General features: G+C 55.3%; 2 protein-coding genes across 2 annotated transcripts in view; one reads left to right on the forward strand and one right to left on the reverse strand.

Annotated features, from left to right (window-relative positions):
- Positions 1-7,550, reverse strand: part of LMOD1 (leiomodin 1) — a 29,780-nt gene extending 22,230 nt beyond the window's left edge. The window contains exons 1-3 of the mRNA XM_040263193.1: positions 6,680-7,550; positions 5,911-6,392; positions 4,118-5,442 (exon numbers count right to left, since the gene is read on the reverse strand). Coding sequence (XP_040119127.1) covers positions 4,118-4,378 — 261 coding nt within the window. The 5' untranslated portion in view covers positions 4,379-5,442; positions 5,911-6,392; positions 6,680-7,550. The remainder of the gene's footprint in view (positions 1-4,117; positions 5,443-5,910; positions 6,393-6,679) is intronic.
- Positions 7,551-8,507: 957 nt separating this feature from the next.
- On the forward strand, positions 8,508-19,644 carry TIMM17A (translocase of inner mitochondrial membrane 17A). Its single transcript, XM_040263194.1, has 6 exons — positions 8,508-8,715; positions 12,826-12,925; positions 13,048-13,111; positions 16,355-16,483; positions 17,078-17,188; positions 19,162-19,644. Exons 1-6 carry the CDS (start codon positions 8,690-8,692, stop codon positions 19,245-19,247), a joined length of 516 nt encoding a protein of 171 aa, XP_040119128.1. The 5' UTR covers positions 8,508-8,689; the 3' UTR covers positions 19,248-19,644.
- Positions 19,645-24,729: the final 5,085 nt, after the last annotated feature.

Genomic DNA, 24,729 nt, shown 5'->3' on the forward strand with positions numbered 1-24,729 from the left:
CCCATCACAGGCCCTCCAAGGTCACAGTCCCCTCCAAGGTCATCTGACAGGTAAGGCTGTTGACTCCGGGAGCCGCACTGATGGTCCCAGGAAGTCCCGAGCACTGAATGTGAGCTCCCTTCCTAAGGGGACCGGCTGGTCAGAGACCAGAGCAGAGGCCCGCCCAGACCCCTCAGGCTCCAGACACCAGGGGCGCCCCCCACCCGTCAGCCCCGGGGGGACAGACTCCGAATCCAGACCCTTTATTCCTTCACCAGCTATACCAGGAGCGATCTAGTAAACAAGCTCAGAATGATCTGGAAAGACTATTCCTGTTTATCCGACTTGGCAGGCGTCGAATATCAACTATTCCGCCCCCCCTGCCCCCTCCACTGAGCTATGCTTTGTTGCTCCCCTGGCTGCTGTGAGCACAGTGGCCTGGACCCCGTCTTCCAAGCACCCTGGGCCCAGCTGAGCTGTGGTCTGACTCAAATGTTCCAGCCTCCCAGGGTGGGGGTGCAGACGGTGGGGGTGGGCTCTGTTCCCGCCCTGGGGACCCTGAGCCCCCCCGCTGCCCGATGCTGGCAGCAACCTCCCGTTGGCCAGTGGGATGCTGACCCCACCCTGCCCGTCTGCACCCCCGGAACTGCTGGGCTCCTCCATCGTCCAGATCTCTGTGGTCCTGCCCCCTCTCGTCTATCCCCAGGACCAAGCTGAACCCCTGCTGGGGAGGAAGCCAGCCCCCAGGAACAGCCGAAGGCTTCACTTGCTCAAAATTCACTAAACTGAGTGTTCTATAGACGGGAGAAACTACGCAACACTCGCGTGAGAACAGCGACTGAAACAAGCGCACCCAGATCCCACCACCCGATCTGAGAAACGGTCAGCGGCTCCGCCTCAGCCCGGATGGGCAGAGGCAGCTCTCGGGTCCAGGGTGGGACGCGGACCCGCCTGCTGCCCGCCTCCCATCCCCTCTCCGCCACCTGCCTGGCCTCCAGGCTATTTTGGTTGTGTACCCGTCGAGGTTAATCTCCTTAAGCAAGAAGCCGTGCCGCCCAGGGCTCTCTGCAAAGGGCAGCCTGAGGGCTGGGGCCACCCTGCTTCTCCATATCCCCCTGTGGGGGTGCTGTGGACACTGGGGGCTACTGAGTCTGGAGCTGGGGGCTGTGGGGCAGGGGCTGTGGGAGCTCGGAGGCGTAGGTGGAGTGGCTCGTGGGGGCCTCCGGTCAGTTCTGGAGTTTACCCCAAGGGGGAACCCACCGAGGCCTCCTCCAGGCCAGCTGAGCTGCCCACTCCTGGCTGAGCGCAGGTGCTAATCCCAGCCCTGCCACGTGAGGGTGCGGGGGGGGAGCAGGCGGGAGGTCCCCTCCCCCTCGGGAAGGAAAGAGAGCATGCAGCTGACCGGTGGGATCCGGTTCCTGAAACCTGAGCTGGGACTAGGGTTTCACTGAACTCTTGGCTGCACACCTGCCGGCTGTCTCCCACCTGGGCAGGAGGACAGGGGCGGCACGCTCTCACCCCGGCTTTAGGGGAGGGAGGGGCCTGCTGACCCCTGCTCTACAGACAGAGCTAGCCTGTCCTTCAGACCCACAGGAGCTGCACGAGACGGCAGAGTCAGCAACAGCGTGGCGGGAGGGCAGCGTGGGCTGGGGTCAGGTGAGGACACGTAGGATTGGAGCGCTCACATCAGACGGGGGCCGGACCCTGCCGGCGGGGGGGGGATCAGGGAAGACTCCCTGGAGGCCAGGGTGCCTGAGACCCGAGGGCCCGGGGGAAGCAGGCAGTGCAGGAGAAGCAGAGCAAGGTCTCTGCCACAGCCTAGACCCGTCCCGCACGACAGCCAGCGCACGGAACTCGGGGGCCCTGTCTGGGGCCCTGTCCCAGGAAGAGCCAGAGCTTAGGATGCAGGCTGGGCCTGCCTTCTGCTTTTGGTCTCTGTCTATTAAAAAAAAAATAACGGCCACCGTTCTGCTACGGAAAATCCCAAACGCACCCACAGAAGCAGAGAGGCGACACGACGGCACCCCGCAGTCTCCCAGCAGCTCCCACACGCACACCTGCCCACCAGTGGACGCTGCCCAGGCCCCTGGCCACAGCGCTTGAAACAAGTCCCCTGATCCCAGCAGGCTTCCTCCCGTAGGTATTTCTTATTCCCATCTAGAAGACAAGCAGCCTTTAACAAGTACGCCCACAGCCTCATGCTGCCATCAGGACAGCCGCAGTCGGCGCCTTACTCTCTCCTCCAGGGGTACCCCAGCCCTGCCCCGCCCGCCGGTCACCCGTTCTCCAACCCTCCGGCCGGCTCCCCAGCTCCCGGGCCCCTTGACCCGGCGAGCTGACCAGGCTGGAGCACCGGCTATTGCATGTCCACGGCCGCCCAGCTCACTCAGTGCTCTGCGTCCCTCGGTCCCTCTGGCTTCACATCGGCCCAGGAGCTGGACTAGCCGGTCACACCGTCCCATGGTGGGGACGAGGAGGCCGAGGCAGGTCCCATCGAGGGACTATGGTCCTCAGACCGGGTATTTCAAGCCACGTTCATACCAGGCTCCTGTTTGGCTAAGCGTGCTGACCAAGCCGTGTCCCAGGTTCCTACCCCCAGGAGCCTAGCCTGGAGAAGGCGCTGAGAGCCTGAGAGCCTCTACCCAAGGGAAAGGGCCCAGGGGCACCTCCCCGACCAGGCACCACCGCGTCCCCTGACTCGGGTTCTGCCCGCGAGATGAGTGTCCACCTGGTGCCCACGGCCAGCCAGGGCGGGCAGCTCCCACTGGAGGAACCTCCAGGTGCGTGGGAGCCCTTCCCGCTTCTGCAGCCTGAATGCCTTGCTTTGGATCAGGGCTGTTTTGTGCTGCCGGAGACCTTTGCAGCCGTGGGCTCCGAGCTCTGGGCCTGGGAGCAAGGGGCCCAGCGGGGCCTGGACAGCAGCAGCAGCGCCGGGGGCACCTCTCTCCCCTCCCGTGGGTCCCGACAGCCCCTCGAGGCACAGCATGTCCCCACCGCGCCGCCTCTCCCTTCGGGGTTTAGCATTTACCCCGCACCACAGAGCTGGGCCCGGACCTGGCCCCAGGATGATAAGCTCCTGGCTCCCCTCAGTCTCCCCGACTTTTAAAACTGAAGTATAATTGACCTAAGATGCTATTGGTCTGCTAGTTCCTGGTGCCCAGCATACGATTTGATATTTCTGCATGACACAGAACAGCTCCCGCCCTCCCAGTATCTTGGCAAATTTTTGAGCTCAGGCCGGGGGGGCAGCGCAGAGACGGGACCCCCGCTCCTCACTCTCAGGGGGCCACGCATGGCCCCCATGGGTTCCGTGGCTGCTGTCCCAGCTGGGCGGGCCCCTCAGCGGCCGGCGCACGAACAGGTGGCTGGAGGTCGCTGAGCAGGGGCCTGCGCACGGCGGGACGGTCTCCCACCAGACACTCCTGACCCGGACGAAGTCGCCCTCCAGCGAGGCCAGGCTATTTCGTCCCAAGAAAGCCCCTCCTGTGATCACAGGCAGAGACCCAGGAGAACAGAACGCTGCTCTGCGGAAGCCAGCCCGAGGCAGCCGACGCGGCCGGCAGCAACCCCTGCCCTCTTCTGTCCCCTCCCGGCAGCTGAACACCCAGAGGCTGGGAAACAGCTCATCCTGCAGCCAAGTGGCCCAACCCCCAAAAGGGGGGCTGCCCCTCCAGAAGCCCCTCCAGAAAGCACACACCCCACGCCCCTGGGACCGAGACAGAAGCCATGGGTGGAGGTGCAGAGGCCCACCCTGGGACGCCCAGCTGACCCGTCGCCTCACGTGGTCCACAGGCCTCGAGGAGGCCAGGGGGCTGGAAAGTGAGTCTTGCTCCACCAAGAGGGGCTGGCAAGAGACTGTCCAGGGTGGGAGGACCGGGAGGAAAGAGCCAGGTGTGCGGGGCCGGGAGGAGGCAGCTGACAGTGCCCACCCAAGGGCACCTCCGCTCCCAGGCAGCTCCCTAGCAGCCTCGCGTGAATCGTGGGTGCTGGTCCCCAAACACACCTGGCCTCTGCTCCAGGAGACGGCGACGAGGGGTGCAGGCGGTGAGGGTGCTCTGCCAACAGGGACTCTGCTTCCCAGGAAAGCTCCTTCCCATCCCGCATCCGTCCCCCCCCGCCCCTCCCCCGCCCCACTCACATCCACGGACGCCTCCCTCTGGATGAGCTTCTTGGTCTCCTTTTCACAGAAGTTGAGCATGGCCTCCCGGTTGTACGCGCCCGTGGACGGCTTCTCAGTCTGGTTCCTCTGACGCAGCCCCAGGGGAACGCTCCCGTCGGGGTCCACCACGTCCAGCTCCTTCTCCAGCTCCTCCATCTCCTCGGGGGACAGGGTGGACAGCAGGCTGTCGATGTCAGGGTCTTCGCTCACCTGCCGGCGATACTTGGCTACCTTGGACATCTTGGAGAGGTGGGCTGCGGCTCTTGTGGGGCTGCAGGCGTCCGGGTAGCTCGGGACAGGTTGCGCGCTGGTTCGGATGCGCCCGGTGGTCCAGGCCGCGGCTCCCCCGCCCTGCCTGTGCAGGTGCCCAAGAGCGGTCTGGGAGCTGCAGCCTCCGGAGCCTGGGGCTAGTGGAGCCGGGCTGGTCCCGCCAGCAGCCAATAAGGCCCCACAACGGCCCGGCCCCGGGAGCAGCAGCCAATCCCCGGGCGGGGGCGGGCCGCCTCTCCGTCAGAGCTGTTTGAAACTTGAGGACATTCCAGGGAATCTTGGAGCGCTGTGTGACCAAATTTAGTGCAGAGCATTTAGCCTTTTAAAGACAAGGGGGCCACGCAATGAGAAACAGATACAGAAATGCAGAGGCTGGCAGGAGCAGACGAGAGCCACAGAGAGCCAGGAGAGCGGGCAGGACGCGGGCTCCCCGAGCTGCCGGCCAGGCCTGCCCTGCTCACCGCACATGTGGCGCCCCGCCAGGGTGGACGGCGCTGTGGTCAGCGCGTGGTCCATGGCCTCCTTTCTACTGTATTTGGTAATATGCTGGGGACTCCCCAACTCTGCAGCCCCAGGAAAGGGACGCGATTCCAGAAGCTCCGAGCCACCCCGCCTACCCACTCTCCTCTGCCCAGGAGCATGCAGGCCTGGCATCGGAGGCTCCAGGCTGGCCCAGACACTTCCTGAGAGAGAGGGACGAAGGAAGTCCTGTGTGTTCCCAGACGGAAAACAGGAGTGTTTGGGGAGAAAGTGGGCCGTGCAGGAGTCAGGGATTTCTGAAAGGGCCGTTGGCCTCCAGATGCTCTGAGGGCGAGGCCTCCAACCTCCCTCGCCGGTCTGGCCCTTCTTCTGCTGGGGCATCTTCTGTGCGGGCGTCGGGAGGAGCCCCAGGTCCTCAGCACGTAGAGATCCAGAGTACGCCTCGGGGCGGTGTGTCTTCAGGGAAATTCAACTCTGGCCGTTAGGAGGGATCCTATTGCAACGGCCTGGCAGCTTTTGTTCAAGTGCTTCCACTGTGTGTCCATCTTGCCGTCCTGCACAAGACACAAGGACGTCACAAAGCCCTCTAGACGCCCCGGTGTCACCCATCGCGCGGCGGCTTCCGTCTTCCCTGGCGACGTTCCCCCCTAAGCCAGAGAGAGACAGCCACATGTCGGCACTTGCTGAGTCCAGGGACCAGCTGGGAGAAAAACGCCCTGGCACTGAGCGCCCGCTAGTCTCACTTTGGGATGAGGCTGGAGGGGGAATGGGCCGGCTGGTGGGACTGGAGTGCAGGCGCGAGCAGGGAGGGGAGCAGGGGCTTCGGGGCCCCGGGGCTCCTTCTTTTCAGAACACATGCTGATGAGTGCTGACTACGTGACAGGACCGCGGTCTAAGAGCGAGGGGTGTTACTAAAGACAGGAAATCAGTGTGTCCTGCCTTCCCGGAGCTTCCAGTCTAGCGGTGAAGACAGTTAACAGACAAATACTTTCAAATAATTTATTAAAAAACGGAAAGCTCACAGAATGTCTCAGAAGAGAAGCGCAGAGGCGGCAGGAGCACAGAGAGGCTGGTTCCACGGTTCACGCTCAGGCTCCCCGGGCAGCTGACCTGGTCCCCTAGGTCCTGGGCCCACTGCTCACCCAACACGGGTTCTGGCCAGCCACCTCCTCCTCTGAGATCCAGTTCCATCATCTGTCAAATAAAGACAGCACTGTGCCAGCCTCGGAGGGTGGCTGTGGGCATCAGATATGAGGTGCGTGGTTAATACAGCTGACGGGCAGTGAGCACGCAGTCTCCAGCTGCAGGGGTCACGATCGTGCACACTGACTCCGGGTCTGGGTCCTGTTCTCCGTATCCCAACTCCTCATCCACACAGGCACGCACGAATGCACGTGTGTACACACTCACCGTTTCACCTGGTTCTCATCATTCACTTATTCATTCGTTCAAGGCTGGTATGTTTATATCCCTCTCCCTCCCCCCGCCCCTCACTGACCAGGCCCTGTAGAGAGATACAAGAGTAATTACAGTGCAGTCATTCTCTTTCAAATGTGACATCGATTGAGGTAAAAAACACCTACATGTGCTATAAGGGAAAGTATTAATAAAACAGGAGAGGGGAAGCAACTGCCCAGAGCTCCAGGGAGACACACTAATCTTGTGGGGAGTCAGGCAGCCCCCAGTGGGCACACCAAGGCCCCGGGCTGGCCTGGGGGGCTCCAGGGGCTGTGTGGTCAGAAGTGTCTCTCGCTCCCACCCCCCGACCATCTGTCTGGGCCTCTCTCCCACCCAGAAGAGGCGCCGTCTTCTGTGACCCCAGCTCTGGCACCATCCCAGCCAGCTTCTCAGCGGGGCAGGTGAACGCGGCTCTCTCCAGCCCTGAAGCAGGCTTCCTTCTCCTGAAGCAGGGTCACTCGGCCCAGGGCACCTGTTTCAGAAGTCGTCTCTTCCTGCAGGTTCTAAACTCAAAATATAAAGCAGAGCTTCCACACTTGCAGGGCAGGACTCACAGCCTCCTGATCAAAGAGTGACGGGATTATGGGGCAGCCTGGCCCCCAGAGAAAACCCAGCATCACTGTACCAGAGGGAGGAAAGGCCCGGGACCCCAAACCCTGCCTGAAAGATGTGGTACAGGTGGCAGACAGGGAACTAGAAGCAGTTAGCCAATGCTTGGAGTGGCTCTCAGCTGGACTGGGTGGGCCCAGGAGAGCCGCACTTCAGGACTGTTGGCTGGCAGTACAGTGCGGCAGCTAAGGCCGTGTCTCCAGAGTCGAATGACATGGGCTCAGATCTGGAATGTGTGCCCTTGAGTGAGCGATTTACCCTTTCTGAGCTGCAGGAAATGGAAAACAAGAACCCTAGAAGTACCTGGAGAAAGAAGAATGCTTACTGCAAGCACCATGGAGTTACTGAAGATGCCAGATACGATGGCGCACACAAAGCAAGGGACACGGTGAGCACTTGGTCTGTCCTTACCGTTTACGGCCTCCCCGGCTTCCTCCTCGTCAGGTTCCTCTGGCGAAGCAGACTCTGTCTCTGAAGCCAGACCCTGGCCTGGCCCACACTCCTGGGAGGAGCGGAACTGGGCAGAGGAGAGCCCCAAGAGAGAGCGCAGAGGGCACACATCTTCCTGAAAAGAGGGCGGGGGGAGGGGGGAGAGGGCAGAAAAGAGCCCACCTCCCCACCCCCACCCCTGCCCAGCCTAAACCCCCATCAGTCCCCAGTCATAGACCAGAGCCCCAGACTCAGAGCCAGAGGTGGTGCCAGCCTCATTCATCCACAGCCATCAGGCCAGGTGGGGCTGGGGGCGGTGACCCCCTGCTGGGTGGAGCTGTTGAGGGACCCAAGCCTCTAGCTCACTGGAGCTCAACCCACTGGGGGGTAGGACCCTCTAAGGGGATATCGGTTCTGAAAACGTGCGTCCCTCTGCAGGTGTGAGTGTGGAGAAGGCTTCTCCCTTGCGTCCTCCACACAAGATGCTGTCAGTCTGTGAGCTTACTGTCTACGGGAACTTGAATAAAGTAGACACAACTTGAATACATCGCTATTACCCTGGAGGGCAGACAATCTGCTCAAGTGAGGGGAGAGAGAGCTGTACCTTCAGTGTCCTGGAGCGTGAAGACCCCTGCTCCAGGGGCAGTCCTGCCTCAGCCTTGTCAGGAGACCTGCTTATAGCAACGGTTTCCAAGGGGTGACCTTCTCATGCTGCGGTGTGTAGAAACCCCCACGGGTCGCAGCGTCCCAGATTATCACAAACATTTAAGGGACACCCACTACTTCCCGGCGCTGAGAGTCAAAGGACCTGGGCACTGCCTGCCCTCACGGAGCTCCGGGGAGCCGGTGGGGCCTCACCCTCCCAGAAGAAGTAGGTAGCATTAATTCACACTTGACAGCCAGGTGCTAGAACAAAGAAACGGGTCCAGGAGTTAGGGGAGCTCTAGCGGAGCGACCCGGGTGGGTGACTTCAGTGATGGGTACCTCCCCGCACCTGGAGCCCTGCCCTGCCCCCGGCACCCTAAGCCCCGCCCCGCCCTCTGTGCCGGAGCCCCGCCCACTCCCGGAGCCCTGCCTTCCGCAAGGAGCCCCGCCCCTCAGCCCCTCCCCCTGAGCCGGGGTCCCGCCCTCGTCCCGCCCGGAGCCCCGCCTTCCGCCCCGCTGCTCAGTCCCCGGCTGCGATTGGCTGCAGCAGGAGGCGGCCAGCCAATCCTCGCAGACTCTAACGCTCTCCTCCTGGGATCACTTCCGCCGCCGGGCCGGCCCGGCTCTGTTCGCCCGGCATCGCGGAGCAGCGGAGTCAAGATGGAGGAGTACGCGCGCGAGCCCTGGTGAGCCTGCCTGCCGCCTGCCCCGCTGCCGCCTTCGGCCCCGGATCCCCGGGCCCCCGGGCTCCCGGTTCGAGGCCGCTCTCAGCTGCGGGCTGGGCGGCGCCAGGGGCCGTGGGCACCCGGACGTGAGCGGCCGGCTGGGGCCACCGGAGCTGTTCCCGGTGACCTTGCGGCGGCTCGAGGGCGCCCCGGCTCCTCTGTGTCGCCGCGACCCCTGCCCGGCGGCGTGTGGGGAGCATCCCCGCAGCCCGCTGGCGATCCTGGGCTCGTCCTTGCGTCCGCGCGAGGGGAGGCGGCGGTGTCCTGGGAGGGTCTGCGTGGCGCGGCGGCTGCGGTCCGGGCGGAGGGGAGCGGGCGGTGGGGACGGGGCGGCGCACCCAGGAGAACGGGGAGAGTAGAGTGTGCTCTCCAAGTCGCCGACAGCGGTCCGTTCGTTCGTCTGTCCCAGGAATGAAAGCGTGGAGGAGTTCAAGCCTTCTGGGGTCAAGAATGACGAATCAGATCTTGTTATTTGAGTGCTTGTGCAAGAGTGCAGGAGCAGGAACCAGGGTGTTCTCCAGCTGTGTGAAAGGGCCCAGGGCTTTGACACTGCCCGAGCTAGCCAGGCTGCTGCTTTGTGCTGCTGTCCTCTCTGAAACGAGACAGAGCGTATGTTTCAGCGCCTCCCCGCTCTTTAAATTCATCTTCTCCAAAGACAGTGGCCCCCCTTCCTGGGTGGTGCTCAGGTGTGCAGGGCTCAGCGCGGCGCTGCTGGTGTCACTTCTGCTCCGTATGATGTGACGCGGGGTGGTAGGAGGGGGAAATACGTGACTGTGTTGGGTTAAAGATTTTAGCATATTAAATTTCCATTCTCTATTCAGTTTGTTCAGTCTCTAGGTTTTGTCTGACTCTTTGCAACCGCACGGACGGCCGCACACCAGGCTTCCCTGACCCTCACTAGCTCCTGGAGTTTGCTCAAACTCATGTCCATTGAGTCGATGATGCCGTCCAACCATCTCATCCTCTGTTGCCCCCTTCTCCTCCTGCCCTCAGTCTTTTCCAGCATCACCGTCTTTTCCAGAGAGTCACTCTTCACATCAGGTGGCCAAAGTATTGAAGCTTCAGCTTCAGCCCTTCCAATGGATATTCAGGGTTGATTTCTTTTAGGATTCATTGGTTTGATGATCTTGCAGTCCACGGAACTCTCAAGAGTCTTCTCCAGCACCACAATTAGAAAGCATCAATTCTTCGGCACTCAGCCTTCTTTATGGTTCGACTCTCACATTTGTACATGAATACTGGAAAAACCATTGCTTTGACTATACGGACCTTTGTTGGCAAAGTGATGTCTCTGCTTTTTAATACACTGTCTGGGTTTGTTACAGCTTTCCTAAAAAGGAGCAAGTGTCTTTTAATTTCATGGCTCCGGTCATCATTCGCAGTGATTTTGGAGCCCAGAAAAGAAAGGCTGTTACTGTTTCTACCTTCCATCTGTTTGATGGGACCCGACGCCATGCTCATGTTAGTTTTTTGAACGTTGAGTTTTAAGCCAGCCTTTTCACTCTCTCACCTTCATCAGGAGGCTCCTTAGTTCCGTCCTGAGTATGTCGTAGCTTCATCGTCATCTTACTCTCTGATCACGTGTTCTCAGAAGCCCTTGGTCTGTGGTAGAAAGAACTTGGGTGGTTTGTATTTAAATTGGTTCTATCAATACCTGTATGATCTTGTTCAAAGTGCTTAATCTCTTAGCCTCTGTTCATCTGTAAAATGGAGAGGAAACAGGAATATTCTTTCGCAAAGTTAAAAGATTAGGCACTCTATAAGGGCCTCCCTGGTAGCTCAGATGGTAAAGAATCTGCCTGCAATGCAGGAGACCTAGGTTCAATCCCTGGGTTGGGAAGATCCCTGGATTAGGAAATGGCAACCCACTCCAGTATTCTTGCCTGGAAAATCCCATGGACAGAGAAGCCTGGTGGGTTGCAGTCCATGGCATTGCAAGAAGTCGGACACGACTGAGCAGCTAACACTTCACCTCATAAGGAAATAGGCTGGCTTTCCAGGAGGTAAGGCTGTTTGCGTTATAAACCGCCTGAACCACGTACCGTGCAGTAGGCTGGCTTTCCAGAAGGGAAGGCTGTTTGCATCATAAACCGCCTGAACCCCGTACCGTGCAGCCACTGGGTCTTGGCTGACTCCTTGCGTCCCCACCCCCATGGGCTGGAGCCCGCCAGCCTCCTCTGTCCACGGAGTTCTCCAGGCAAGAATACTGGAGTGGCTTGCCAGTAGATCTTCGGGGGATCTTCCCGACTCAGATTGAACCTGTGTCTCCTGACCGGAAGGAGGATTCTTTACCACTGAGCCACCGGGAAGCCCACCGTCTTAGATATTTTAAAAATGCTAACTTTTGACCTTGTGATTCATGATTGGTTCCCTGTTGCCCTGTGTTTGCCTGGCATTTATATTTAGAGTCTGGGTTCAACTTAGCTTTTGCGTATCTGGCACATCCCTGAGGGAACACTGATTTCCACGGATGTGGTTCAGAAGCTGTTTCCGTCTTGCATTTGTTTTATTATTATTATTATTATTATTTTTGCATTTGTTTTAGACATCATCTTGTGGAATACTGTGGCTGCTCTCTGATCTGAATCCTGCTGTTTTTTACTGATTTTTAAAATGCTCATTTCCGTTCTGATCATGGGATCATTAACCTTTTACAGTTAGTGACTCTCCTTTGTCTTTTTTTTTTTCCCTTGGCTGCACCAAGTAGCTTATGGGATCTTACTTGCCCAACCAGGAATCAAACTCGGCCTCAGCAGTGAAAGCACCAAGTCTTAACCCCTGGACCACCAGGGAACTCACCTCTATTAATGTTTCTACCATTTTGAGGAAAATTCCCTAATCCTGCTTAGTCTCAGAGCACTGCTTCTTCATCCTTCAGAGAGAAGTTGGGTTGCCCATGGGCTGTGCTGCCTTTAGACTCTGATTCAGTAGGTTGTGGGTGGAACCTGCCCAGAATCTGCATTTGCCGATTTTGCTTTCAGGCTCGTTAAAGGAAGCCTGGGGTAGCCAGGCCTGGAAGCATCAGGCTGACACTTGGATATCTGTCGCATGAGATCTTCATTATGTACCAGCCTCTGATTTGTATTAGGCTTGGAGAGGACAAGGTGTTTCAGCTTCAGGATTTTGTATTTCTATATGGCAAAGTCAGAAATTACTCATTATTCAGATTCTTCAGCAGCAGTGATGTACTAAACTCACATGTTTACTTGAGCAGGTGAATTGCCCACTTCACCCTGGAGATTAGAGAAGACATTTATGAACTGGATTATTCACAGACTTGTTTTTTTTTTTCGCCATGCCTTGCAGAATCTTAGTTCCCCAACCAGGGATGGAACCCGGGGCCACCACAGTGAAAACACTGAGTCCTAACCACAGCCACCAGGGGATTCCCATTCACAGACTAAGTTTTTAGTAAGCCAGACTCCTGGAATATTAGTTCCGTCCCACTGATTGAATTAATCAGACGTCGCTGTGCTGCATGAGTTGGGCAGCTGCGTTTGGAGACCAGGTTTACAGGTTTAACCGCTAATGATCAGATATGAGAGGTTACCAATGTGTTAAGTGGATCTGATACAAACGAAAGTTCCAGGTGCTAACGTGGACTCAGTAACCCTGAAAAGAAGCTTTAAAATTGAAATATTAAATGGTGTGTCTTCCTCTGCACTGGTTGAAGCCTGATTCTTTGGCTCTCAGCTTTAAATTTTGCTCCTTCTGGAGAGCTTCGCTTGATCATGAGGCAGCTGGATCACCGTTTGGTTACAGTGTAATTTCCTAATGCTTGTTAATTTGCTTTGCACCGCGTCAACTTAGGGTAGATGCACCAGCAGCTGAGTGAGGGAGGGAGCGCTGTGAGCAGTAGGGAGCTGAAGCCAGTTCACTCCCTCAGCTTGGAGGACTTGGGCGGAGCAGCTCCATCTGTTTGGGACCCTTCTTCTCTGTTCTGTGGGCCAGCCGTTCCTGGTTGCCGTGGGCCCTGCACTGGAATCTAGTGTGTCCCTTGTCAGCAAGGGGTTCTGTGGCTTGTGAATGAGAGCTGTGTTCATCTTGGGTCTTTCTCTTTCCTGTCCTTAGCCCCTGGCGCATTGTGGACGACTGCGGGGGGGCCTTCACGATGGGAGCCATAGGTGGTGGGATCTTCCAGGCAGTCAAAGGCTTCCGCAATTCTCCGGTGGTAAGTGGGCGACCAGTCTCACGTTCCCATCACGTGGTCGCTGTTTGCTGCTATCACTCGGGCCTGTCAGTGGGTTGGAAACGTGTTATTCTCCTAATACGTCTCCTTTTGTTCCCTTACAGGGAGTAAACCACAGACTACGGGGGAGTTTGACAGCTATTAAAACCAGGGCTCCGCAGTTGGGAGGTAAGCAGAGTGTTGCTGTTTGAACTCCAAACGATTTTTTGTGTGTGTGTGTTTTTGTTTTTTTTTTTTTAAGATGAAGCTCTGTTTTGTTTTGTTTTTTCCCCTTTTCTTTGTAGATTTTACGAGTTAGTGATCTTAGTTAGGTCTAAATAACTGCTTGTCCCCTTCTGAGGGTTCTTGGTTTATGATTCATTTTAACTTAGATTGTTGCACTCAGCTGGAACTCTGCCCTTCAGAAGCTTGGTGGTGTTCTGTTTCTGTCGGTCTTTGTTTTATTTACCGTTCTTGTCCAGAAGGAAGACAGTGTGTCCACAGCTTAGGTTTGTGAGTCTGGAGTGATAGTGTCTAGGGTAGCGTGAAGCTGATGAGTATGAGTGGAAGGGTTGGGGTTCACGAGAGCTTTGTGGAACTGATGGGGCTCCTCCCCAAAGTTAACTTTCTGGACGTCAGTGCAGAAGTGGGGTAGAGGATGTCCCTCACGTTCTCTAAGCTTGGTTACTCGGAAGCTGGGAGAAGAGAGGGCAGGAAAGCTGGACGCTTGGGTTTGCTTACAGAGACGCCATCAGGCTGAAGGGACCACGTCCAGCACGGAAGCGGAGCCAGCCCCCAGCCTCCGCTTAGTCTGTGCAGCAGAGGAGATGGTCCCTCTCTCCTCTCTTCGTGCGGCAGAAGAGATGGCCTCTCTTTCTCTCTCTGTCTTTATAGCATTTTTTCTCTTTAGAAGGCGGTAGCTGGCCTGTGTTGCTTATTGAGTGCTTGTCGTGTGCTGAGCTCTCCAAGTGTTCTGTTACTTTATTTAGCCCTCACAGCAACACAGAAGGTAAGTAGTATTACCTCTGTTTTCCAGTGGAGGAAATGGAGGCTCCAAGGTTGACGTGATGGTGTATCTGTTTCCTGTTCTTCCCACTGTGATAGTTGGACACCTTGGAGAGTAAACTGACTCATTTTCCTCTGGTCTGATGGTTACCACGTTGTTCAGGGGTGATAAGTAGTAAAGACATACACACCCCACCCCGGCCTTCGATAAATGCAGAGGTCCTGCAGGTGTTAACAGGCGTCTTGAGAGGCTGTCTCTATCACATGCGTTTTCAGTGAATAAAAGAACAGGTGACTCTCGCAGCCAGGATCGGCCTAAGGAGGTGTGACAGCTGAACACGCAGTGGGACCGAAAACGGACATAAAAACTGAGGAAACCTGAGTTCAGTACGGAGTCAGTTAATAACGTTCCGGGTTTGGGACTTCCTGGTGGTCGAGTGGTTAGGGACCTGCCTTGCAGTGCAGGGGACATGGGCTCAATCCCCGGTCAGGGGTGCACGCGGCGCCTGGGCCCGCCGCCACAGCTGCTGTGGCCGTGCATGCGCCGAGAGCCCAGACTGCAAGAGGAGAGGCTGCCACAGGGAGACCGCCGCCCACGGCAGCTGGAGGGGAGCCCCCAAAACTAGAGAGGAGCCCTCACCCAGCGAAGAAGACCCCGTGCAGCCAAAATGAATGAATTAAAAAACATTATTTAAAATAAATACAAATACTGGGATGGCACTTCGAATTTAGTTCAGGGAGTATAGACTGAGCTCTTCCAGCCGAGCTCCTGGGAAGGGCAGCGTGGGAAAGCCATAGCTGTGTCCTGAAAGGTCTTCTATTTCCAGAGCGGAACCAAGATGTTTTGACACGTCCCTGTTCTTCCAGCCCGTCTGTGCACCTGGACTCGTCCCGAGTGTAATCAGCCATTCCTTCCCATTGAGAACAGTACTTGGAAGCACAGTCTAGGCCCTAGCATCGTTGCTGTGGGCTGTGGCTGTTCCCAGGCCTTCTTAGGGGCGCCCTGTGTATTCACTTATGCACACGTGGACCCTCTAACCACTTAAGTACACACACACATTTAGATCTGTTTTCTGTATATCTGTCTGCATTGGAAATCGGGTTCACAGTGACAGCCCTGATTCCAGTCAAGGCCCACAGAGTCCTTCTCCTTTCTCCCTTTGTACACCTTCCTCCCTGCCCGACACCCTTCCACATGGGCACACGGACCCCTGTGCCTGGGAGCATCCCTCCCATGGACCCCTGCTCACCTGCCCTGGCTGCGGCTGCCCTCTCGGGCCCCCGTCTGCATGGACCAGTCCCCACTCTCATCGGCCCCTGGCTCACTCCGGCAGGCATCCTTGGGGTGGGAGGTTCAGACCTTGAGAAGGAGTAGAGTGGGCGGGCCTTGTCTGAGTGTGGCCAGGTGACTGACACACCTGGGCGTCGTCTCGCAGGGCAGGGCCCCCCTGAGCTGGAAGGGGCGACTCAGTCCTGTCATCTGGGGTGTCTGGTGCAGGGCCAGCGGTGAGCAGGCTGTTGCTCAGCTGACTGGTGGTAGCGTGCGGGGGAGAACAGAGTTCTGCTGATCAGGCTCAGACCCTGGCCCTGGCCAGCCCACCCCTGCATCCGGAGGTTTCAGAGGCTGCAGGATCCCAGCACAAGGGCTCCTCACGCTGTTTTTCTTACTTTTTAAATTGTAGTAAATACAAGAACGCTTTCTGTGGAGCGCACGCTGTGTGCTCACGTTAGAAGACTTGGAAAACAAAAGCACAAAGAAGCTGACTCACCTGTTACCATCTGTTACCATCAGCCCCTGGAGGTGCCGACAGTGGAGATCTCGGGGTCTCCTTCCTAGATTCCGTGTGCACTCCTACGTGTGGGGGCTTGTCATTTTTACAAACCAGTCACCGTCTAGGAAGAGTTTCAGTGTGAAGTAACCTGACTGAGGGTTGCTTTCAGCTTTGTGCTTGAGGAGTGAAGGTGGAAAGGAGTGGGGAAGGCAATCTCCATCCCTCGCGGCAGCTCCGTAATTCTTGCCACTCACGCTGCCCTATGCTCTGAGTCTGTGACACACTGCAGAGGACCTGGGCGTCTTCTCTGTTCTCACTGCTGACTTTCAGAGAGCAGGTACTTAGTGGCTCTGACTGAAGAAAAGGAAAAGACGAAAGGGGAAGCTGTGTTAAAGGACGGAAGGCAGGTGCACACGCTCTGCCAAAGCAGCTCTGAGTGTGCGGGGCCCGGTCCGCCGAGACTTCGGGCCGTGGCTGCTCACTGATACAGCCCGAGCTTTATTAAAAAGACAAGCATTCTGACTCGTGTTCAGTCCTTAGAGTGCGGGAATTCTAAGAATGTAGTGAGTGGTGTTGTTTAAGCTTGTTTTTTACTATAACGTTTAAAATGTAAGATTAGAACAGGGAAATGTGTTTTGTTTCTTTAATTAAACAGGTAGCTTCGCGGTTTGGGGAGGCCTGTTTTCCATGATCGACTGCAGTATGGTTCAGGTCAGAGGGAAGGAAGACCCCTGGAACTCCATCACGAGCGGCGCCTTGACCGGAGCCATCCTGGCGGCAAGAAGTAAGACGTGCACGCGTGTTGCTGTCTGACCCCGGCTCGCCTGCAGCGGCGGAACCGAGCCTCATGGCAGCCGGTTTAGTGGGGGTGCGGGTGTGAGCTGGGCAGAGGGTAGGGATCTGTCACTTGGAATGCTGAGCTTGTGAGCGCCTGGAGCTCCGGCCAGTAACCGCCGAGGTCGGAGCCATTCACGGTCCAGTTCCCCCTGAGCCTCTGTGACCGGGCCTCTCCCCCCGGGGTCTGCACTGAGCCGCGGGCCTGCCGCACAGCACTGTCGGGAGCGTGGAGCGCAGAAGCTTCCGGGTCCCAGGGTTAGAGCAGCCCGGAGCTCCTCTGGGCCGGAGGTGAGCCGGGGTCACGGGGCGGCGAGCGTGTGGACTCTGCGGGTCGTGGCGCCTCTGTCACAAGCACGCGACTCTGCCGGCACAGCCCGAGAGCCACTGCCGGCCACACGTGTGTGTGCACGTGCCTGTTGTTCCGATGAAACTTTATTTGCATAAGCAGGCCGTGAGCTGGGCTTGGCCTGTGGACAGTCTGTCCGTCAGTGCCCTGACGCTAACCTGGATCTCTGTCTCCCTCCCTCACCAACGCCCTCAGGCGGGCCAGTGGCCATGGTCGGGTCGGCTGCCGTGGGTGGCGTTCTCCTGGCTCTCATCGAAGGCGCTGGCATCTTGTTGACACGCTTTGCGTCTGCCCAGTTTCCCAACGGTGAGTCGTCTCTCTGGTAACACACAGCTCAGGCATTTGGAATGAAACAGATTCTGTCTGCTCAAATGTGGCCGTCTGAGCTCCGTGCACGATGGGTGCGTGTACTGAGCTTGGTGAGGAGTGTGGTCGCAGGGGCAGTCCTGGTTGAAAAGGTTGGTATGGGCGCAGTGGACTGTGTTTGTTCAGAGGAACACAGCTCGGCGAGACGGCAGATGGCCTGCCCTCACCTTGCTCATAGATCTCAGGCCTTGTCAGCACTCGTTTGCTGATCATCTTAGAGCTGTGTGAAGGGAGGTCCTATAGCTGTGGGAGGCTCATGGTGGCCAGCCTGTGTCCTGTGTGTGTGCGTGCGTGTGCGTGCACTGGCCACCGGGGGCCGTGGGCACGTGGGTCTGGCATATGCTCAGAGGAGTGAGGCGAGACCTGGGGGTGGTGCTTCTCGGGGCGGGTGAGCCCTGGTTGGGGGCTCGCTCTGGAGCTGGCAGGGAGAGCTGTTGACGCTGGCAGTGTGGCATGGTGCTGCCTGCCCCTCCTGTCCAGCTCCGGGGAGCGTGGAAGGCTGGGCCACCAGCGGCCGCGATGTGGCCAGGTGGTATCTGCTTCACAGTCAACACGTGCGGGTTCCTGGAAATCAGAAAACGCGAGTTGTCTAAATAGGAATATTCCTTGACGTCATAAGGCAGCAGAAAGACACAGGATCATTGAGTGGGGGTGGGGGTTGAAAGTTATTTTTGGAGCTCGGAAAACAGCTGGCCCAGAGCTCGGAGCTGGTCACTGCTTCCAGTTCGGTTCGGTTTCCCTGATGCGGGGTCTTCTGGGGCAGGGTTCCCAGAGGCCTGCTCAGCACGCCAGTGGGTGACCCCTGGCCCTCATGCCTCCCTCCTGTTTTCAGTTCTTAATACTCTGTTGTGATTTTGCTTTTGCTTTTCAGTTTAAGGCTTTAGTTTGAAAGATTTCACATAAAACATCAGAAAAGTTGCATATTTTCAGGAATTCGGAAATTGACATAAGGAGAGGTCAGTTACACCGTCTTGTGGGAGCTAGCCTTGTTTCCCTCACTTTAGGCTTCTGTCCTCAGAAGGAATAGCTGAAGGAAATGCTGTTGAGCTTAGACTGAGATGTTTCCAAAAAGCTTTGTGGGGGCGGAAGTATTTGGAAAGTTCATTGTGTGTTTCCAATTAACTTACATGAAAAATTCTTAAAAAATAAAACTGTATCCAGATGGTAACAAGGGTTATTTTTGGTTTTTCTTTTTCACCCAGTGTCTCCTCCAGCTTTCTGGAATGAACATATTTTAGAGTGAAGAAGAGCAATCACTGGGGTGAATGGAGCTGTGGAAAGAGCCCTCTTTCCACAGGCCTCTTCCCCCAGTCCTTCAGCCTGCCCTCATGCCCCTGAGGGAAGCAGGGGTGATCACCACCGTTACAGGCTTCCTTTTAACAAGCCATGTTCTTCCTTGGGTCAGGGAGGCTGTGCCACCCTTCGAAAGCGCCAGCTGCTGTACTTAGCATCTGTGTAAGCTAGGGGCGGGCCCGTCTTCCCGTTGCAGAACCTGCTTCTTACATGCATCATTGTATAGATTGTATTACTGAGTTCTCTTGAAATATGACTGAGGTACTTAAACTTTTTGAAAATAATTTTAAATAGCTACTGAAAAATATGTCAGGAGGTGTGAGAGATTGGTGTGGTCTTGACACAGCAGCATGCTTTAAAACTGGCATGCTGCCCCTTGCTGTCACTAGGCCGTCCGCCTGTGAGGAGCGTGTGGAGCCGTCCATCGGCGGGGGCGGGGAGCTGCCTATGCTGACCCCAAGGAGGCGGTCTCGTGGGAGTCGAGCAGCCCCACAAACGTTCGATTACAGCTCGAATGTAGCAGGATTTCTTTTTGAGTTGATTGATTTGCTCTCTACAGAGACTTGTTCCTTCAAACTACATAGTATTTAGGTGGCATTTAAATTCTCTCTGAACTGCAGGGCCTCCGTTTGCTGAAGACCCCTCCCAGTTGCCTTCTGCCCAGTTACCAGCCTCGCCCTTCGGGGAGTATCGGCAGTACCAGTAGGACTTCCTTCCCGGACTTCTACAGAGTGAGCTCAGTCTAAGGAAGGATGTCAGAAGATCAGGTTAAGTCTGGCTCTAAAACTGCGGTGGGGACAACCGTGGCCAAACAGGCTGTGAAGAGACTTTCAGCACCTTTTTCTATTTAAAAGAACATGGTTGGGGCGGCGGGTGGGGTGGGGAGCTTAAAAGATAAAACATTTATTTATTCACACTTGGATTGCATTTGTGATCAAAATAAATGTCTAAAATCCTTAGAAGGAAACACAGTGAGTGCTTAGAAGATGAAGGACCGCACGCAAACAGCCACGAACCGTGACTTGCCTCGGGGGCTTGTCGGCCTGCCTTTGCTCTGTTAGTCGAACAATAAAATATGCCTGGAGGTTGCCCTCTCTTTGAGGTGAGTTGTAGAGTCGTGCTTTTCATCCTCACATTCCGACCAGGCAGAGCCCACTGAAGACGGCGCGGCGCGGCGCGGCGGCCCGCGGGTCCGTGCATGGCGCGCGCCGCCCGCTGGACGCCGCTTGGCCTTCCCCCTGCGGGCGCAGCTGCGTCCTGGTTCGTGGATGTTGGCGGCAAGACGCGAACTCCTCACCTTCGAGGCTTCTGGGTTTCGATTCTTAATCATCAGCAAAGCTTCCTTCCAGTAAACCCGGCTCTGTGTCAAAGGTTCGCGGAGCAAGTAGTAGTGCTGGAGAAGGCTGGTGTCTACTCGCTTCACGTGCTGGAAGGTATCTAAAACCCAGGTGGTTTCGGTGTGTTGCAAGTCCTTGAAGCTGATCTTTGTAAGGGGTGTCCTTTGGGGTCTGGTTGGGACTAGAAAACAGATTGGCAGTTCAGAATCGGCCACTTTTCTGGTGGTGGGAATGCCAAGTGGCCCTCCCGAGGGCAGGCTGTGGCGCTCTCCCCGCTGCCTGCCCGGTGTGACTGCCGTGGGTGTGGTGAGCTCAGTGCTACATAGGTAGCAAGCATTTCATTTACTCATGCTGGTTTGAGCTTTGTCTGTGTGCTAAAATACACAGGAAGTAAGGTTTCTTTTAACCATTAAGTATATAGTTAGGTGGAATATAAAACAGTGTATCAACCACCTGTAGCATCCCAGAACTTTTGCAGCAGTAGGAGCAGAAGCTGGTGGATGGTAAGCCCCCGCACCCTACCTCACTCCCCAGCTTCTGGTAACACAAGTCTGCTCTCCGTCTGCGAGTCTGCCTCTCCTGGGGACCGCGTGTAAGCAGAGCCTGTGGCTTCTGTCTGTCTGGGTTGCTCTTCATTTAGGCCGTCATTCATGCTTTTGGACGGTTGAGTAATAATACTGCACTGCAGGCAGAGACCACATTTCATTTCTCCATTCTTCCGTTGACGGACACTTGCACGGCGCTGCTGTGGACATGGCCGAGTCCCTGCTCTTGGTTCTTCGGGGCACATTCCTAGGGGTGCAGTTGCCGTGGCTGTGGTGATTCTGTGTTCAGCTTCTGAGGAAGCGCCGCACTCTCCCACAGTTGCTGCGCCGTGTGGTGTTTGCACAAGGCTTCCAGTTTTTCTACACTCGCCAACGTTTTCCTCTACAGCCAGGCTAGTGCCTGTGAGGTGTATCTCATTGTGGTTCTGACTTGCGTTCTCCCAGTGACTGACGGTGCTGTACTTCTTAGCCATTTGTGGGTATCCAGGGTTTGTCTTTCAGTCTGTAGCTGGTTTAACTTCCAGGTGTAAATGTAACGAGGCTTCATCACAAGACCAGTTCAAAGCTGAGGGCATGTAGGGAAGATGCTTCATGTTTCTTAAGGTCCCCAAAACTCCTCTTAAATGGGGCATCAGTTTGGAAAGCAAGTTCCTTGCATGTGAATTCAGAGTCTCTGGGGTATGTGTGACGCTGGTGTGTTTTCCCATTTTACTGGTCAACTCAGCATCTCTGAAGTGATCCTTGGGTACGGATGAATTTTCTAGAATGAGGGGTGAGGTGGAAGAGAAGAGTCCTGAAAAAGATGGAAGGCCAGTTCTTTTTGATTCCACCACATGCAGGGCGGCAGGTGGGAGCCCGGAAACCTTCCTAGTTGTTTCCCATCTTCTTGCTTCCCTTGGACGCCCCTGTCTGCCCCAGACTTAGAAGGACTTCTGTTCTCAGAAAGTCTGGCTGCCCCCTGCCCGTCCCCTCACCTGCTGAAGCTGGCCCAGGGTAGTGGGTCCCTCTCTCACGTGCCCGGTGCAGAGATGGGGGCGAGGAGGGAGGCAAGGGGGAAGGCAAGCGTCACTCCTCATTCTCCTCCCAGAAGCTCCCGTCGTCCTTCCCAGGCAGGGGAGCGTGTCCTCCAGAGCCGAGTCCTCTGACCATCTGTCGGTGGGCATGTCTGTGAGCCCCCGCCCCCCGCCCGCGTACCCTGCTGCTGCTTCCTGGCGATTCGGTTTCCCTCTCCTTTTCCCCCAACGTGTTTTCAGTGAAAAGAGCAAACCTGTAAAGTTGGGGTTCACAGTGAACACGTGTACCCAGCACCCAGATCCTATGACTGACTTTACATTACTTTAATTTACCATTGCCTACCTGTTCACCTGTCCCCCGCTTTCTAATAAAATTGAAGTTTATGAAGTCCATTGATAAGCATTGTAAGATTATTTTAAAGTTTACAGAATAGTAGAAACAAGGTAGGTTATAGATTCTAATATCTTAAAAAATACTGATTTGAAATGTTTAATAAATACTCTGAAACTAATTTTGGTGTACGAGAGCCCAGAATAAAAGGTAAAGTCACCAAATTTGTTCTAATTACCAAGATAAACGTGGAAACATACAGACAGGAAGGAATTTTTCTCTAGGTGTTTTTCTGGAATAGTGGAGTCAGTTCCTCAGTTTCAGGGTCGAAGCGCCCATCTGCTTCTCCCATTTTCCCTTACTATCTTGCACTGTGTGTGAAATTGGCATGAAACTGTGAATTTCTGAGTCAGGCTGGAACGCGTGGGTGCAGCCGAGTGCAGCCGTCTGTCTCCAGGGGCGCACAGGCTGTCGGCCCAGCCGGCGCGGCTGCTGCGCCACCCTGAGGTGCCTGATGGAAGCGCACGGTACCGCGCAGCTGCTGGTGCCTGAGCAGCCAGTTGTCTTAGAGCAAGAGGCAGCCACCGAGGCCGGTGGGCCAGATTCACCCTGCCGCCTCTTTCTGTGTGATCTGTGAGCGAATAATGGATTTAAAGTTTCTATAATCACTGAAAAAAAAAACAGCTTCATGATACGTCGAAATGACATGAGGATCCCAGGTCCATAGAGGGCCCTGCCTCCACGTGTTCAGTGGCTGAGCTCATACATGCAGTGCAGTTAAGTGACAGCATCAGAGATGCCCAAGCCGGGAAGTGTTTGCTTTTTTTTTTTTTTTTTTTTGGCCTTTGGGCATGCAGGGTCTCAAGAGTCTTAACCCCTGGACAGCCAGGGAAGTCCATATTTGCCCTTTACATGAAGAAAAGGTGTCAACTTCTGCCAGAGCAATTAAAAGCGAGAATGATGTTTTTGTCTATACTGATTACATTTCTAGCACACCTTTTCTTTGTGTGGACCCGAGTGGACCCAAATTGAAAGTGGTCAGGCCGGAGATGGCAAAAGTGAACATCGACGTTGCAGGAATCGGCGAACTAAGATGGATGGGTTGGAATGGGTGGATTTAGCGCAGATGACCATTACATCTACTCCTGCGGGCAGGAATCCCTTAGAGGAAATGGAGTACCCATCACAGTCAACAGAAGAGTCCGAAATGCAGTACTTGGATGCAGTCTCAAAAATGACAGAATGATCTCTCTTTCCAAGGCAAACCATTCAGTATCACAGTAATCCAAGTCTGGGCCCTGACCAGTAACGCTGAAGAACCTGAAGTTGAAGGATTCTGTGAAGACCCACAGGACCTTCTAGAACTAACACCCAAAAAAGAGGTCCTTTTCATTATAGGGGACTGGAATGCAAAAGCAGAAGTCAAGAAATAGCTGAAGTAACAGGCATGTTTGGCCTTGGAGTACAGAATGAAGCAGGGCAAAGGCAAAGAGAACATACTGGTCATAGCAAACACCCTCTTCCAGCAACACAAGAGAAGACTGTACACATGGACATCACCAGATGGCCAACACCAAAATCAGATTGATTATATTCTTTGCAGCCAAAGGTGGAGCAGCTCTATACAGTCAGTAAAAAGAAGACTGGAAGCTGACTATGGCTCAGGTGATTATACAGTGGAAGAGACAAATAGATTCAAGGGACTAGATCTGATAGAGTGTCTGAAGAACTATGGACAGAAGTTCATGACATTGTACAGGAGGCACGGATCAAGACCATCCCCAAGGAAAAGAAATGCAAAAAGGCAGAATGGTTGTCTGAGGAGGCCTTGCAAATAGCTGTGAACAGAAGAGAAGTGAAAGGAAGTCGCTCGGTCGTATCCAACTCTCTGGGACCCCATGCACTGTAAGCTACCATGCTCCTCCGTCCACGGGATTTTCCAGCTAAGAGTACTGGAGTGGGTTGCCATTTCCTTCTCCAGAGGATCTTCCCAACCCATGGATTGAACCCGGGTTTCCCGCATTGTAGGCAGACGCTTTACCATCTGAGCCACGAGGGAAGTTCAATAGAAGAGAAGCAAAAGGCAGAGGAGATGAGGAAGATATGTCCATGTGAGTGCAGAGTTCCAAAGAACAGCACGGAGAGATAGGAAAGCCTTCCTCAGCGATCAGTGCAAAGAAATAGAGGAAAACAACAGAATGGGAAAGACTAGAGATCTCTTCAAGAAAATTAGAGATTCCAAGGGAACATTTCATGCAAAGATGGGCTCGATAAAGGACAGAAATGGTAGGAACCTAACAGAAGCAGAAGATATTAAGAAGAGGTGGCAAGAAAACACGGAAGAACTGTACAGAAAAGATCTTCACGACCCGGATAATCACGATGGTGTGATCACTCACCTAGAGCCAGACTTCCTGGAATGTGAAGTCAAGTGGGCCTTCGGAAGCATCACTACGAACAAAGCTAGTGGAGGTGCTGGAATTCCAGTGGAGCTATTTCATATCCTGAAAGATGATGCTATGAAAGTGCTGCACTCAATATGCCAGCAAATTTGGAAAACTCAGCAGTGGCCACAAGACTGGAAAAGGTCAGTTCTCATTCCAATCCCAGAGAAAGGCAATGCCAAAGAAAGCTCAAACTACCGCACAATTGCACTCATCTCACACGCTAGTAAAGTGATGCTCAAAATTCTCGAAGCCATGCTTGAACAGTACCTGAACCGTGAACGTCCAGATGTTCAGGCTGTATTTAGAACAAGCAGAGGAATTGCCAACATCCACTGGATCATCGAAAAAGCAACAGTTCCAGATAAACACCTGCTTTACTGACTATGCCAAAGCCTTTGACTCTGTGGATCACAAGAAACTGTGGAAAATTCTGAAAGAGATGGGAGCACCAGACCACCTGAGCTGCGTCTTGAGAAATCTGTATGCAGGTCAGGAAGCAACAGTTAGAACTGGAC

The sequence above is a fragment of the Oryx dammah genome, unplaced genomic scaffold (assembly GCF_014754425.2).
Source record: "Oryx dammah isolate SB20612 unplaced genomic scaffold, SCBI_Odam_1.1 HiC_scaffold_21, whole genome shotgun sequence".
NCBI lineage: Eukaryota > Metazoa > Chordata > Mammalia > Artiodactyla > Bovidae > Oryx > Oryx dammah.